This window comes from Ursus arctos, unplaced genomic scaffold (genome assembly GCF_023065955.2).
Source record: "Ursus arctos isolate Adak ecotype North America unplaced genomic scaffold, UrsArc2.0 scaffold_3, whole genome shotgun sequence".
NCBI classification, from domain to species: domain Eukaryota; kingdom Metazoa; phylum Chordata; class Mammalia; order Carnivora; family Ursidae; genus Ursus; species Ursus arctos.
In genome coordinates this window covers 18,981,163-18,997,787 of record NW_026622985.1, presented here as the reverse complement: position 1 = coordinate 18,997,787, position 16,625 = coordinate 18,981,163, and the positions used below count along the sequence as shown (strand labels likewise).

The following is a 16,625-nucleotide window of genomic DNA, read 5'->3' as shown; positions in this document are numbered from 1 at the left end:
TGGATGAAGGTATGCAAAAACAAACAAACAAACCACAAATGCAACACAACGAAACAATAAAAAAATGCCTGGGTTGCTCAGTCAGTTAAGCATCTGACTCTTGGTTCTGGTTCATGTCATGATCTCATAGGTCATGAAATGGAGCCCAGCGCTAGGCTCGGTGCTCAGCAGGGAGTCTGCTTCAAGATTTCTCCCTTTGCCCCTCCCGCCACTTCTGCAGACACACAAGCATGCTCTTAAAATAAATGAATAAACCTAAAAATAGCAACAATGACAACAACAACAAAACAAAAAAAGCAATGAAGGAGGAGGTATCTACTCAAAGAGGACGGGTTCCTGGTCTTAGTAGTAAAATGCCAGGAGTTCACCTAAGTAGCAAAGGCTAGACTATGTAAGGAAATTTCCAGGATGACTACCAAGAGCTATATACCAGGTCTGTAACCCTATCCACTCAGAGCTCACCCCCCGCCCAATACTATTACTAAAAGTGGATTTTAGGAAGCAACCTCAGGCAGACAATGATATCAACAGCATTTGGAAAGCCTCTCTGAACCTCTAACAGTTTCTCAAATTTCAGTATTATGTTCAGTAAATGTTTAACTTTTCAAAGGTGGAAATGCTGTAAGCACTGTCTCTCCAAATATTAATTTTCATTATAATGTTACTTAATACGTAACACAGACATAAAACTAGATAGGTATAAACTATTTATGCTCAAAGTACTTATAGGATTATAGAACAAAAACAAAAATAAACCTATAAGTTAAATACAAAACTACAAAATCAATAAAATTTAAATTAACAGTAATTGAATATGATGATTAACAATACTGTTTTTATCAAACTAAATATTTGCTCACTTTTGATTATGGTACAAACAGGAAATAGCCACAGATCTTTTGAGTTTAGCATTTCTATACCAATTGGTATTGGTGACAATGAATTCTCTCTCCAGTTGTCTTTATTCAAACTTCTGCAAAACCCTGATTTGCCATAATATTATTATTTGGCTTTGACCTGACACATATGCATATTAAATCCATCCCTATTTTTTTCTCATTAGTCCATGACAATTAGAGTGGTATTAATACTATTCAGTGCCAACACAATTTATAAATTGAAATACAAAGCCGGTTTTGAAACTGACTGGCCATGAGGTAGAACTCAAGAGGCCCAGAATTGGCATACCATTCTTTTTCTAGATTACTGAAAAGAAAATTAAAAAATTCTTACATAAAGTCTAAAGTTTAGGCCCCCACCATTTACTCTAGCAAACACCTAAAACCTTTAAAAGAAAGCAGGGTTAGTCACTTCACAATTAGAAGTAAAAAGCTAAAATAAAGAATAAATGTTAGCAAGTCACAAACCACTTTTACTTTGGAAAAAATGCTCAACAACAGTCATAATAGAGAAATGCAAATTAAAATTATGTGAAGATTCATTTCTCACCTGTCAGACTGGCAAAATGAGAAAATATGACAAGACAATCTACTGATTAGGTCATAGGGCAAAAAGACTTTCATACATTACTTACCAATTCTTGTAACCTAAGAAACCCAGGCAAAAGATTTGCTTCCATATCTCTTAGATATTCTGCTTTATCTAGAACCTTATAAAAAAAAATGCAGTGTCAAAATCAATTTACAAAGCTCTCTACAAAACGTTAACATCATATAATACACAATTCAAGACTTGAATTTTCCATATTAAAAAGAAAAATTGTAACCTATGAATTAACTTTTAACTGGTATTTACATTTGTAGAAGACATTTCAAACAGGTCAAATTAGTAAATTAAAAGACTACTTACAATAGTATTTACATCTAAATTTCTAAATAGAAAATGAATCACAGCTACATTAAAAAGGTTTCTTTTCTAAATATACTATCAATGCTCTAAGGCTATCTTACTAGGTATAGAAGAAAAGTAACTGGATACATTTTTTATTCCATTTGATAAAAGTTAAATTTTTGTTCAGTTATAAAGCCATTGGTATTATATTATTTTAAAAGATACCTCTCTGTTATTTTAAAAGATACTTCTCTTTCACAGATATATGGTATATATGTTATATATAGCATATATGAATATAGCATATAAATAAGTAATATATATAGATAAAGCATATATAGTCATAGATAACATATATATGATGTATATAGATATGTGGAGAGAATGTATATGTTATCATGGATAATATAATATGATACCGGGAACAATGTACAGAGTAAAGATGACACGAGTTTGACCACGTTAATGATAACTGAAGCAGGGTGATGGGTTCATTGGAATACATTACACTATTCTCTTTATATGTTTGAAATATTGATAAAAAATGTTAAAAAAAAAAAACTTGCTTCAAGAGGTCATCCATTAGTCCATAAAAATAAAATCAAGGTCTTCATAACACTGTCTAAAATATTTACTCTAACCTTTGTCTTTACTTTTTGTTATGGAAATTTTAAAATACATACAAAAATACAGAGATCAGTAACTCCCACATATATTTCATCCAACCCCAACAAACATCAACATATGGTCAATCTTGTTTCTTCTATCCACCTCTTTTCCCCTTCACCATCTCGCTGGATTATGTTAAAGCAAATCCCAGACATACCACTCCATCTGTAAATATGTCAGTATGCAGCTCTAAGAGATGAAGAACTTCCATTTTTTTTAAAACATAATCACAGTATCTTTATCATGCCTAAAAAATTTAACAATATTTCTTAACATCATGTAATAACCAATATTCAAATTTCCCCACTTATCCCACAAATGTCTCCTTAGAGCTCATTTATTTGATTCAGGATCCAAAAAGGTTCATATGCTGAATCTTATTGTATTTGGTTTGTCTTCTAGTCAATTTTAAATTATAACATTTCCCCTGACTCTTCCTTTTTTCCTTGTTATGTATTTGTTGAAACCTGGTCATCCATTGTATAGAATTTTCCACATCCTGAATTGGCTGACTGCATCTCTTTAGTATCATTTAACATGTTCTTATATCCCCTGTATTTCCTGTAAAATAGTCAATAAATCTAGAGGTTTGATCAGATTCAGGTTCAAGTTTTGGTCAAGAATACTTCACGAACAGCGCTCTGTACTTCTTACTGAATCACATCAGGAACACAATACCTGGCTGTCTCTCTGTGACATTAAGATTGATTGACAGGTTCAGGTATTGTCAGCCTGATCCATCCATTATAAAGTTCCTCAGCAGCTTTTCACCAAATGATTTCTGCACCAATTGATGATCATTGCCTATATCTAGAACTTTCTTAGGTATTACAAAACTTAATTTTCTGTGATTCTTTCTGCATTTGTTGGAGGACATTTTTCTAGAAAGAACTTTGCCTCATCTGCTATTTAGTTACTCAGAAATAAAGTTCACACAGGACAGATGGGATAAATGCTTGATTCTTTCCTTTTATCTACTAATTTTCAGATTAAGTTTGTGCCTCTATTAGTTTTCTGCGGCTGCTATAACACATTACCACACAAACCTTGTAGCTTAATACAGACTAAAAATGTATTTCTTCACAATTCTGGAAGTCCTAAGCCTGAAATCAGTTTCACAGAGCCAAAATCAAGGTGTCTGCAGGGCCACCACTCCCTCCAGCAGCTTTGAGGTAGAATCCATTCTCTGCCTCTTTTAGCTTCTGCAGGCTATTCTTTGCCTTGTGGCTGCAACGCCACGTAATTCAAGGCGAGCATCTTCAAGTTTCTCTTACTCTGCTTGCCTCTGCTTCTATTACTTGGCCTCCTCCTGTGTGTGTGGTTTAGTCAAATCCTCCCTTTGCCTCTCTCCTACACAAACATTTGTGATGACGCTTTGGGATCACCCAGATAAACCTGGTAAATCTCCCCATCTCTAGACCCTTAATGTAATCACATTTGCAAAGGCCCTCATTCCAAATGAAGGGTCATTTACAGGTTCCAGGGGTTTGGACCTGATATCCTCAGGAGCCATTATTCAGCCTACTCAGTGCCCTAGTAAATGAAACTCCCATGGTAACCAGTGAGCTGAGGTTTTGCGTTTTTTTATATATTTGTTTGGTAACATTATAAATTCATGGATTTTAACACATCTAATGTACTTCCACCTACTGAATTGATCGTTCTTTTTGATGGCCAAATTGTACCATGTTTGGCCAGTAGAAGGCCCTTCAAACTAGCTTCTGTGTCCTTTTTGTACCCCCAGCTTTGAGATGTAACTAACATATAACACTGCATAAGTTTAAGGCATACAACTGTTGATTTGATACACTTTTATACTTAAAGTGATTTCCATGGTAGCTTTGGATAACACCTCCATCACCTCATATAATTATTTCTTTTTTGTGGTGAGAACATTTAAGATCTATTCTCTCTTAGCAACATTCAAGTATATATAACACAGTATAGCATAACTATAATCACCATGTTGTATAATAGATCCCCTAGAACTTATTCATCTTATAATTAGAAGCTTGTACTCTTCGACCAACATCTCTCCATTTCCCTTATCCCACAGCCTCTAGTAACCAACCATTTTCCTTTGTTTCTATGAGTTTGGTTTTTTAGGTTCCACATATCCTTAAGTGTCGCTGCCTGATTTCTTTCATGTAGCATAATGCCCTTAAGGTCCATCCATGTTGTCACAAACGGCAGGATTTCCCTCTCATGGCTGAATAATATTCCATTGTATGTGTGTGTGTGTGTGTGTATACATATATCAATCAGTCTTAAGTATTATGAATAAAACTGTGATGAACATGGGAGTGCAGATATCTCTTTGAAATCCAAATTTCATCTCCTTTGTATATACACCAGAAGTGGGATTGCTGAATCATATGGTATTTCTATTTTTAATGTTTTAAGGAAACTCCATACTGTTTTTTCCACAGTGGCTATACCAATTAACTATCCCAAGAACAGTACACAAGGGTTCCCTTTTCTCCACATCCTTGCCAATACTTGTCTTTTGGATGATGGTAATTCTAACAGGTGTGAGGTGTTATCTCATGGTTTTGCTTTGTACTTCCTTGATTAGTGATGTTGAGCACCTTTCCATGTACCTGGCCATTTGCATGTCTTCTTTGGAAAATGTCTATTCAGGTCCTCTGCCCATTTTCTAACCAGATTTTTTTTTTTTTTTTTTTTTGCTATTGAGTTGCACGAATTTTTTATATATTTTGGACATGAACCCCTTGTTCAGTAGATGATTGCAAACATTTCCTCCCATTCTATAGATTGCCTTTTTCATTTTGGTGATTGTTTCTCTTGCTGTGCAGAAGTTTTTTAGTTCAATGTAGTCCTACTTATTAATTTCTGCTTTTGTTGCTTGTGCTTTTTGGTGTCATATTTAAAAAACCGTTACTGGGGCGCCTGGGTGTCTCATGACTTTTGATTTAGGCTCATGTCATGATGTCAGGGTCAAGAGATCGAGCCCTTCGTCAGGCTCTGTGCAAGTGGGGAGTCTGCTTGAGATTCTCTCTCAAATCTTTAAAATTAATTAATTAATTAATAGTAAAAAACTGTTGCTGAGACCAAGGTCAAGGAACATTTTTCCTATGCTTTTTTTCTAGGAGTTTTATGGTTTCAGTTTTTATATTTAAGTCTTCAATCCATTTCAAGTTAATTTTTGTGAATGGCGTAAAATAAGGGTCTAACTTCACTCTTCTGCATGTGGTTACAGTTTTCCCATCACCATTTATTGAAGACATTATCCTTTACCCACTGAGCATTCTTGGCTTCCTTACCAAATATTAATCATATGTATATGGGAAGATTTATTTCTGTGTTCTCAAATCCGTTCTGTTGGTCTATGCATCTATTTTTATGCCAGTACCATACTGTTTACTAGAGCTTTGTAGTATAGTTTGAAATCAGGAAGTACAATGCCTCAAGCTTTTTTCTTCTTTCTCAACATTGCTTTGGCTCTTCCACCTTTTGTGATTCCATACAAATTTTAGGGTTGTTTTCTCTATTTCTGTGAAAAATGTCATTGGAATTTTGATAGGGATTGCACTGAATTTATAGATGGCGTTGGAAACTACAGACATTTTAACAATATTAATTCTTCCAATACATGAGATTCTGTGTCTTTCTGAATGACCACAGTTGTAGTTGATAGTTTCTGAGCTTTCTATTATGGCAAAATGCTCTAGGTTTATCTTGTACATTTTCTTTGCAGAACTGAAATTCAAAAAGCTGGGTTGTTTTAACATTTACACTTTATTAATAAATCTTATTGGAAACTATAATCATTTAAATTAGGAACAAAATTAAAATGCAAAGAATGTAATAATATTGTTTCCCTAAGTAGTCCAAACTGTTTTATGTTTTATTAATTGAAAGCTTGAAACAATCTATGAGAGTAATCAACTTAAGATATTTCATTCCTAATTAGACAAAAATAAAGCTAAAATTATTTACTCCTAAAAAGATATAAATTATTTTCTCCACTATGCAATTATACAATTTCCCCATCAATCTCCATTTAAATAACTCTAATCCAGGACACAGATTAATTCAAATAATTGGCCCATTTTTTATGCCCATTTTAATGCAAAACACAAAGCTGAAGCAATAAATTAATAGTTCATTCTTCTAATTTAATTTAGTTAACCCAGTATAATTAATGATTTTATGATATTCTAATAAATGATCCTTCTTCAAAAGCAATTTTCAGATAATATTCAGAGAAGTAAAAATTTTAATTCAGATCCAAACATTTATCTTAATAATTTACACAAAGGTATTTTAACAGGGGCGTCTGGGTGGCTCAGTCATTAAGTGTCTGCCTTCGGCTGAGGGCGTGATCCTGGGGTCCTGGGATCGAGCCCCACATCAGGCTCCTCCGCTGGGAACCTGCTTCTTCCTTTCCCACTCCCCCTGCCTATGTTCCCTCTCTCGCTGGCTATCTCTCTATCAAATTAATAAATAAAATCTTTAAAAAAAAACAAAAAAAAACAAAAAAAAAAAAACAAAGGTATTCTAACAGACTCTTGATTTGCACCACATTAAACACCGGCAAACTTTCTCACACTTAATGTTCAGCCAACTAACAAGTACTTACTGAACACTTACTTCTATCCAATAGATCTGAAAAATGAGTAGGGCCCTACTTACTTGTCAAGGTGTTTCTAGAATATTGATTTTCCCTCCTACCTAAAGACATTTAGCTTTGAAACTCCTTGTTGTCATCCACATATACTGAGGTCATTCCTCCTCATTCTTTAAATATTACGGCTTCTTACTAACACTTCCCTATTATGACCCTGTATTTTGGGGGTATTTCAAAACCCACATTAATGCCCCCTTTCTGATATGGACTCTTAATTCCTTAAATTTCTCTCCACCAGTGATCTATCTTGTCTCCTACATTATCTCACTGAAACACCAACTTTATTTCCTAGAACACTGGTTTTGAGGTATTGTCTGCAGCCCCTTCAGGGTGGGAAGGGTGGTCCCTGGTATCCTTTCAAAAGGTTGGCAAAGTCAAAACTATTTTCATAGTAATACTGAAACGTTATTTGCCCTTTTCACCATGTTGATATTTGCACTGACAGTGCAAGTAATAGTGGGTTAAGTTAGAGTTGCCTTGGCATAAATTAAGGTAATGGTGCAGAACTGTACTAATAATAGCTATATTCCTCACTATGCACTTGCATTTTAAAAGAAATTAGACTTCTACCTCCGAGAAGATGGGAGTAGATGTATTTTTTTCCTATTCCTTTTGCTAAGTAAAACCAAGAATCTTGAATATTATATATAAAACAAACAGGGCTCTGAAAGGTAGAGAGAAGACAGACCAGCTACAGGCCTTAAGAGCAGAGGAATGACAATTCACTTCAGAGAGTGTACTGCCTGAGCTGTGTTTTTGCCTCACACAGCATGTATGTGGAGCTGAAGAAACCAGCAACACAGAAAGGCTAATGAGCATAAACCAAAAAAGCCCTAACAAAACCCTGCTCTCCCTAGTCAAAGGATCAGGAAAGGGGCAACATAGTGAGACTTCCAGGACACTGCACTTACCCAAATTTTCCTTATACATCATTGATTTCTTCTCTGTCCTCATTTTTCTTCCTCATCTCATCCCATAACAAAGAGATTGCCACAAGATTCAGGCACTTGGACTCGCCTCTTCTAACTCACTCACTCTCCTGGTGACCTAATGGTCTCACAGCTTTAAGAACTGCTACCTCTATACTCACAACTCTGAAATCATATCTCCACAGTGGGCCTCTCTTAACCTAAGACTCCAGTCTCCAAGTGCCAACTGAACATCTGTACTTGGATTTAACGTGCCCCAAACCAAATTCCTGATCACTCCCTCCCTGCCCAACAAGAGCCCCACTGTAGTTTTCTCCACTAAGATAATGACAACTCCATCCTTTCAAGTGCACAACAATTTTTGAGTCACTCTTAACTTTGTTCTTTCTCTCCTCCTCTACAGTCAATTTATCAGAAACTCTGTCAAAATATATTGAGACCACTTCTTACCACATCTACTGCTACCACCCTGGCCTAAGCCAACATGATGTTTTGCTTAGCTTATTATAAATGCCTTATGACTAGCTCTATTAGTTTCCTACAGCTGCCATAAAAAAGTGCCAGAAACAGACTTATTATCTCACAGTTCCAGAAGCTAGAAGTCCAAGATCAAGGTTTGGGAGGGCCATGCTTCCTCCAAAGGTGGTAGAGAAGAGTCTGTTCCAGGTCTCTCTCCTGGTTTTTGGTAGTCCCTTGGCTTGTGGCAACATAATTCCAATCTTTACATGGCATCCTCCCTGTGTGCATGTCTATCTCCAAATTTCCTCTTTTTATAAGGACACCAGTCATATTAAATTAGGGGTCCAAACTACTCTAACTTCAGCTTAATTAATTAGAACTGCAATGACCCCATTTCCAATTAAGGTCATTCTGAAGTACTAGGGATTAGAACTTCAACATATGAATTCTTGGAGGAAATGATTCAACCCATAACACTAGTCTGCATGCTTCTATCCTTGTACCCTTCATTTGATCCTCAACATTACTACTCTCCCCCATACTTAAACTATTCCAGCCACAATGGCCTCGCTGGTATTCTTTGAATACACAAAGTATGTTCCAGTCTCCTTTGTAGTCTTATGTAAATCTCTTTACCTGGAATACTCTTTTTTCACATATCTTCATAGCTTGCTCCTCACTTCCTTCCTTGCTCCTCAGGTCTCAGCTAAGTCATCATCTCTATTTAGAAAAGTAACTACTCTCCCCCGCCCAAGTGATTCTCTCTTACTCTATTAACATATTGTATCTGACATCTTACATATTAACTTGCTTTTTATCTATCTTCCTCAACTACACTATAAACTGCAGGAGGGCAGAGACTCTATTTTGTTCCATATTCTATCTCCAGTATCTAAAATAGTGCCTGGCATACAGGAAGGACCCAATAGTTATTTGCTTAATAAATAAATGAATGAAACTAAAATGTGGAAGGAACTGTTTTATATATTTCAGGAGATGCAAGAATGCATAAGATTTGGTCCCTTCAATGAGTTTACAACTTAGCTGTTATAATAAGGCATTATATTAAAATTTAATTCCAATTCCAGAGATAATCATTTTTTTTAAAAGGGCTCAAGTATTTTAAAAAATCCACTAAAAAAACACATTACACATTTTCAGTTGTCTGCTAATCATTTTCACATTGATGTAACAACTACGATTCATACTTAGCCACCCCAAAATCAAATGATTCATCTTTCCCCACAAACCTACTCCATACACAATTGAAAAATTTAACCTTCGCAGTCTCTTCCGTTTATTCCTCTCTGCATCTTCCGCCCCAAGTCTAGTCCAGGCCCAAATCTCCTCTAATTTAAACAGTGATAAGAGCCTGAAAATTATCTTTTGGACTTCAGTCTGGCATCACCTTCCCCCAATCCATCTATTTAACATGCCTTGCAGAGTAATCTTCCTAAAACAGATTTGTTGCTCTAAAATCCTCACTACCTCCTCACTGCCTAGTAAATGAAATATAGCACTTCAGCAGAGTTTTCAAGATACACCATGATCTGCCTCACCTACCTTCCTAGCTTTTTTTCTCCCCTCATACACTGTTACCCACTAAAACTGGACTATTTGCATTCCCTACCCTCTGCATCTGCATGCCTTTCCTTACATAATTCCTACCATCTGAAATTCTCCTTCTTCAGCTTCTTCCTATAATCCTTTAATCATCCTTTTAAGTCTATCTCAAATGTTATCACCTCACGAAGCTGTACCACATATGCCTAAGTCCGTACTTTGCATGGGATGGTTATCACTTATCATACTCCGCACATAGTCAAGTGTAGTATGTGCCACAACTCTTCCATTAAACTGAAGTTTCCTTTGGATAAGATATACATCTAAAACATTTTTGTATCCCAAAAACACCTTTGCACAGTGCAATACACATAATGAGACTTGAAACAAATATACAGAAATTGACCTAATAAGCAATTTTCAAATAGATGGAATAATGAAATTAAATTACTCACAATATATACAGTCTGATCCTTGAGACTTTCAGCTTTGGTTATTTGTTTAAACAAGCGAACAAAATCATTAAATGTTTCACAGGTTATGTGAGTAGAACATCCGCCTTCTGAAGACCTAAGATGATTCAATTTGTTTAAAATTTGTTCCAAAAGCAGCCTTGAGGTAAAGCATTCAACACAATTCATGAAGACATGTGGGAGCTGAAAAACAAAAATTTAAAAAATGTGTAAACAGAAAAGAAAACCCACATATACAGTAATGGCTCCGTTGGATGTTTCCCAGGTGTCCTTCTACTCTACATCTCCGATCCCCAACCTGCTCTGTACCTCAGGAGGCTGACTACGACAGAATACATCACCCAGACTCTCTTATATTCTGGCTCTGGTTGGATTCAGTCAATGAGAAGAACCAGGAGCCTGAAGGAGAGCAGTAAGAAGAACAAAAGAATATTCCCTTAACCTACCCCTTATCCCTCAGTGGCCCATAATTCCACCATGGCTACATTCTTCCACCAAACGCTACAGCTCCAGCTGGGCAGCCCCCGTCTAAGGCTACAGCTCTTACCATGATCTGGTAACAGCCACTTCTCATGGTCCATTCAGGTCTAGGGGGAGTAAAAGCTCTCAGTGCTTTATCATCCCTTATTGGTTCCCTTAACATTTCTTCAACCTTTGTACAACAGTACCCTCAATAAACTCACTTCAATTATTTGAGTTTGCCACTTGTTTCCTACAGAGATTCACAGCAAATTTGTATTTTACTCTAAAGAATTCTTATAAAAAAACCCAAGTACATGTTAAAATTCTCAGTAGGAATTTCAAACTAATAATTTTAAGATAATATTCTAATGATAAACAAATCTAGATTGAAAAGAATTTTGAGAATTTGAAACCATAGTAATCCTCCTATGAGGATTAAGCTAGCTCTTCATTTAGATGAAGAGATCTAATTCTCAGATCAGAATGGAGGTTAATTCCAGAAGTAACAAGGAAACAAAGATTTGCTTACAAATATAGTCCGTTCTCAAAATGAAATCACAAAAGCAGTACTGCTCATTCTGAGCAAGATAACTTTCGGCATCTAGCACAAACAATGGAACCTATTACTATTTTTAGTGACATTGTCACCCAAAAAGGAAGGTTTTCTTTCTCTTTCAGAATAACAATGTAACTAAGGCTACCTTCTATCTCTCAGTCACAGTTTCACTAACATTTGCTAACCTTTTTTAACCCCTATTCACTGACGAACTAGAGTTCACAATATCACAAATAAAAATTGGTCAGAAATGTTTCATGTAGAAGATAGTCCTTCAGAGAAAGGTAAACTAGACCAAATAATCTCCCAGATTCCTTCCATTTCTAGGAGTGTATGAGTTTAAAAAACAATCAGTTAACAGTTATTCTTACCTCTAAAGTTTTCAACAAAGTTTGTGTTACATAGGTCTTTCCACTGGCAGTATGTCCATAAATAAAAATTGATGGAAAGCTGAAATGATGCCTCTAACACAGAAAAGACAAGTATTAGTCTGCACACACAAAACAGAAGATAATTATCAACTCATGAGAAAGTTTTACGTGGCAAAGTAAAATATTCAATCCAAATTATTTCAACAGTGACCATACACTGGATCCATGATTACACTTTGAACTTAACCTGAATTCAATTCTAAGCACTTTCTCTGTTAAATTAAAATTTCTGAAAAATTCTGTTTGGTATATTTAGTATGTACTACATATATAATATGACTTATATGCTATATATACAGTATATATGTATTTATAGTTTTATTACTGTGCAGGTTTATATGTACAAACTCTTCTATTTTCAAATATATAGATTTCAGAGATTTTTCAAGGATAACTTTGACCATACTCCATTTTTATCTTAACTCTTTAAAGAATCTAATCCCACAGGCTACAATTTCACTAAACATTTTAAACAAAGTATATGCAATCACAAAGTTGGAAGGAATTTCACAAGTCCTCTGTTCTTTGGAAAACTTAATACTTTTAAATTATGCATATATATTTACCATGGCCTAAATGTACACACTTCATCAAATAAAACAATAAAATCTATATATATTTCAAAACACATATTCTCAAGAACCTCCTGCTAGATGTTAAGAGTCAGCTGCCTAGTGAAAAGTAAAGATTGTCAAATGCCCCTCTACTGGACTCATTCATACTACAAATATGTTTCATTCATTTATTAGACACCTATAAAATGCTGAAAACCATGATGCATTGAAGACTACAAATACCTGTTAAAGACAAAATCTGCTCTGGAAGAGTTCAGAGTCTAGTGGGATGTTTTAAAAAAGTAATTACAAGAATATTGGATGATGCAATTTCCATAAGAAAGTAGAGTCTCTAATGATCATTATCTACCACTGCAATAATAGCCATTTATTTTTATTATTTATTTATATATCCACATTTGTTTTTACTTTATTAATTTATTATCATTATTATTTATTTAACATTTATTACATTCTAGCCACTAAGTTACACATTTCCTTTTGCAAGACAAATCAGGGACTCAGATTTATATGGGAGAAAACTTTCTAACAACATATGCCAAAGCAGCCCCCAAATAGGCTTAAGATGGATGTTTCAGTATATGAATCCTTTTTTTAAGTTTATATCTAACAATCCTGTAAATTAACTGGCTCAAAAATGCGCTCCCAAGAATTAAACGCATGCTTGCTGAGCATTTCTGCTATCCAAATAATATAGTTCACCTTTAAAATTTCCTTCAGGAAATTTTTCCAAGCTACACGAAAAAAAATCCTGCCACATTGGTCTGCATCCACTATTTGTTGCTTAGTAATATTTCACCCTATGACATCTTTTCTACTGTAACTTAGAATTGTACTGAACTCTCGCACTGTTACTTAACCTTTCACCCTCATAAATCTCCTTAACAAACTGTAATTAGCCGGGATCTGGCACAGTGCCTAAGACAGAGAAGGTGCTCAGTAAATATTTGTTGAGCAAATAAATGGATCTGCTTAGAAATATGAACCGGCTTTTTTTTTCTTTTTTTTCTTTTTTTTACAGTTTTTGCATCTCCCACATGCACAGCACCTTGAAGAAAAGCAATATTAACACTGTTAAATGTGATCTGCAGTAAGAGCAAAGGTCGAAACCCTTTCTGTGATCAACACCAAACCAATACTGTCATCTCTATTTGCCAATATTCTTTTTTCTGGAGGACGGCTCTAGTTAGGAGTGATCTGGTTTTATATCATCTCCAAGGAAGGAATGCAAAGAGCATAACCGAGAAAATATTTCAGTCACAATATGGATAACTCTAACTGAAAGCATTATAACTAGAACACTGAGGATGCAGTCATTGCAGGGAAGTAAGAGCTTCCCTAACTACTGTGCACCTTTAGAAGAAGGATGGTACTTTTCCATTAATACTTAGACTGCTATCCAACATTTTTAGTTGGATGCAAGTACTTAAAGTACTCAAGAAAGCAAACCAGAAGGTGGGCGGGAAGGAGGGAAAATGAGTATTGAGCCTAAACTCATTTACTCTCCTCACAGATAAGACGTATGTCTGATTAAGTTAACTCCATGTCTAATTAACGAGGCTGAAGCAAAACGCTCACTAAAGGCCACCAGAACATAAAAAAGATGAAGTTTTGAATTGGTGAATGCTACCTCCTGCCTATGGAGGAGTCCCTAGCTGTGTTCATTCAAAGACACTTAACCTCTTCTCTCAGGCATCACCTGAACCGCTACTCAAGAATTCTAGCCAAGATCTCTTCAAACGGCTTCCGCAATTCTGGAAAAGCCGCTGAAGTTTTAAACCTGAAGCCTACACTGGCCATCACTAGTCTTGAAAACCACCACCTACATCCACGCTTGATTTACACCTATTACCTCAATGAAACATGCGAACTTACTTTGGAAAAAAAAAATAATAACACTGCGAACACACCTGTTGTGTAAAATCTTTTTCAGCTGGCATAAGATACTAAGCAACTTCCAGTGGCTACTCTGGGTTAACACCGTCTCGAAAGCGTGGCGTGTGTAAAACAACCCGTCCTGGGCCAACGTCCTGAGGTGCCGGCCGGTCCTGCCTCAGCTGTTCTCTTTTAAAGGGACTAATCAGAAGTTACTTTGGGTGTAAGAGTGGGGTAGACTTACAACCACCCTTTTCTCAAAGAAAAAAAAAAAAAAATGGAGTACTGCCCCTCAATCCAAACACGAAGACAGAAATTTTAAAACACGTCGCAAGACCACGGAAATGTCTGCCTCCAGGATTTGGAAGAGAAAAGATAGTATGACCACAATACCTCTCCAAACAGGGACTGCAAGATGGACACTTGGGACTCGCGACAAAGCACCACGTTTTCCAAGTGAGGCATGCCGGCGGCTACCAGAGGGCAGAGCACCCCTCAGTCGGCTCCACGACCCAAGCCGCAACCTCACCTATGCCCCTAGTTCTGAGCTCCCGCCGGAAAGCGACTCGCGAGGGTGTGGGCGGGGCCGGCGTGCCCGTGCGTCGGCGTAACGGCAGCGCGCTCGCGGAGCGTCGCCCCGCCCTCATCTTCCAAGGTCCGAGGAGGCGGGCTCTGTTTTCCCCTTCGAAGAGGGGTTTGGCTGACGGTGCTGTTGGTGATTGGACATGGCGGGTGCCGCTTTTCGCCGTCCAAAGGCCGGGAGACCGCACCGGGATGCACGAGCAGGAAAACGGCTGGCAGGAGCTAGGGGTACCCTGCGGGTTCCTGATGACCCGCGAGCCCGTGGCTTTGATTTTCTTTCCTGCAGAAACTTTGAGTCCTGGAAGCTTTCATCCCGGAGCGCCGTCGAGGAAAAGAAGGCAGGCGTGCCGCCCTTCTCCTTACAGGGACTGTAAGGCGGACTGAGCTAATCCGTAGTATAAAGATGGGGTTTTTCCCCTACCAGGGTGTGGCAATTAGGGGTCTCTGGTGCAAAGAAAAAGTGTAATGGGATTGAACAAACAACTTGAATTACGAGTCTTCGCGCAAGCCTGAAACCGGATCTGGAAATGCCTCTCCCTCCTAAAGGGAGGAAGTTCTAAGGTGAAGGTGTTGGTGAGGGCGCCGGGAATAACAGTAATGCTACCTTTAGCAGAAGGCCTTCACGTGTATTTATTCGAGGAACACCTACTAGAAGCCAGACACTGGAAGATTCTGTAAATAAAAAGATACAGAAGTAAAGAGAAATGCGCGTGAAAAGAGAACTTGGGGTCCTAAAACTTAGGAACAGAGAGACCTCGGTAAAGTCTTTGAACCATTCATTTTGAACTTCAACTTCCTTATCATAAAATAAGGAAAATAATAGCTGGGGTACTGCTAGAAGTAAAAGATTATATACTTAGTACCTGGTACATAGAATTAATTGTGCACATCATGGTCTGATTCATGCTCTAAAGGATCTTCAGTTACTTATTCTCCAGTTTTTAACTAAATGATTTGTTTACCAAAGATCGATGCTTAAGTCCTAAAATATTGAGTGATAAAATGTGCTTTCAGGTTATTGTTTTTCAATATCATTTTGAGAGTCTAATATACATTGTGATGTACTGGCATCCCAGGGCTAATAAAACATAAATTGTTTAAAAAGTAATCAGGCAGAAAGAAAATCTCAAATAATGGTTGTGGAACTTAGCAATGGCATCAGATAAACTAGAAGTAAGCCCAAATGTAGATGGAAAACTTCAATATTTTGGGACAGCAATAATATAATTTTATGAAAGTTGTCATCCCCCTACTCTGATCCTTCTCATTTCCCATTCCACCAGATCCTCACCGAGTACAAGACCCTGTAGAACCTGTTCTCCTCCCCGCCTCACCGCTTCACTCACTTCATCTGCTTCTCTTCTTTAAGCTCGCTACCCTTCAGCTACCCTTCAGCCATACGGTCATCCTTGCTTTCTCTGGAACATGCCAGCCGTGTTCCAGCTTCTTGTGACTCTGAGCTTGCTGTTTCTCCGAGACAGTTTGCTCAACCTTATTCATGTGGCTCACTTCTCAACTCACATCTCTGCTCAGATGTCACCTTACTAAAGGGGACTTCTTTGACCACTTAAGTCTCTACTGTCCCCCACTCCCCTTTTTTTCTTTATTC

General features: G+C 37.0%; 1 protein-coding gene across 10 annotated transcripts in view; it reads right to left on the bottom strand.

The window, feature by feature from the left end:
* The window catches only part of ORC5 (origin recognition complex subunit 5), a 183,185-nt gene extending 168,158 nt beyond the window's left edge, over nucleotides 1-15,027 (bottom strand). For 6 of the 10 annotated variants that reach the window (XR_008956394.1, XM_057304384.1, XM_044385870.3 and 3 more), the window contains exons 1-4: nucleotides 14,828-15,026; nucleotides 11,925-12,017; nucleotides 10,518-10,718; nucleotides 1,535-1,609 (exon numbers count right to left, since the gene is read on the bottom strand). Coding sequence is in view for 9 of the 10 variants with exons in the window: in XM_057304384.1 (XP_057160367.1) it covers nucleotides 1,535-1,609; nucleotides 10,518-10,718; nucleotides 11,925-12,017; nucleotides 14,828-14,899 (441 nt within the window). In the remaining variant the exon portion in view is untranslated. Of the gene's footprint in view, nucleotides 1-1,534; nucleotides 1,610-10,517; nucleotides 10,719-11,924; nucleotides 12,018-14,469 lie in introns of all 10 variants that reach the window. The other 4 variants (XM_057304385.1, XM_057304386.1, XM_057304388.1 and 1 more) reach the window with 4 other exon arrangements.
* Between the last annotated feature and the right edge of the window lie 1,598 nt (nucleotides 15,028-16,625).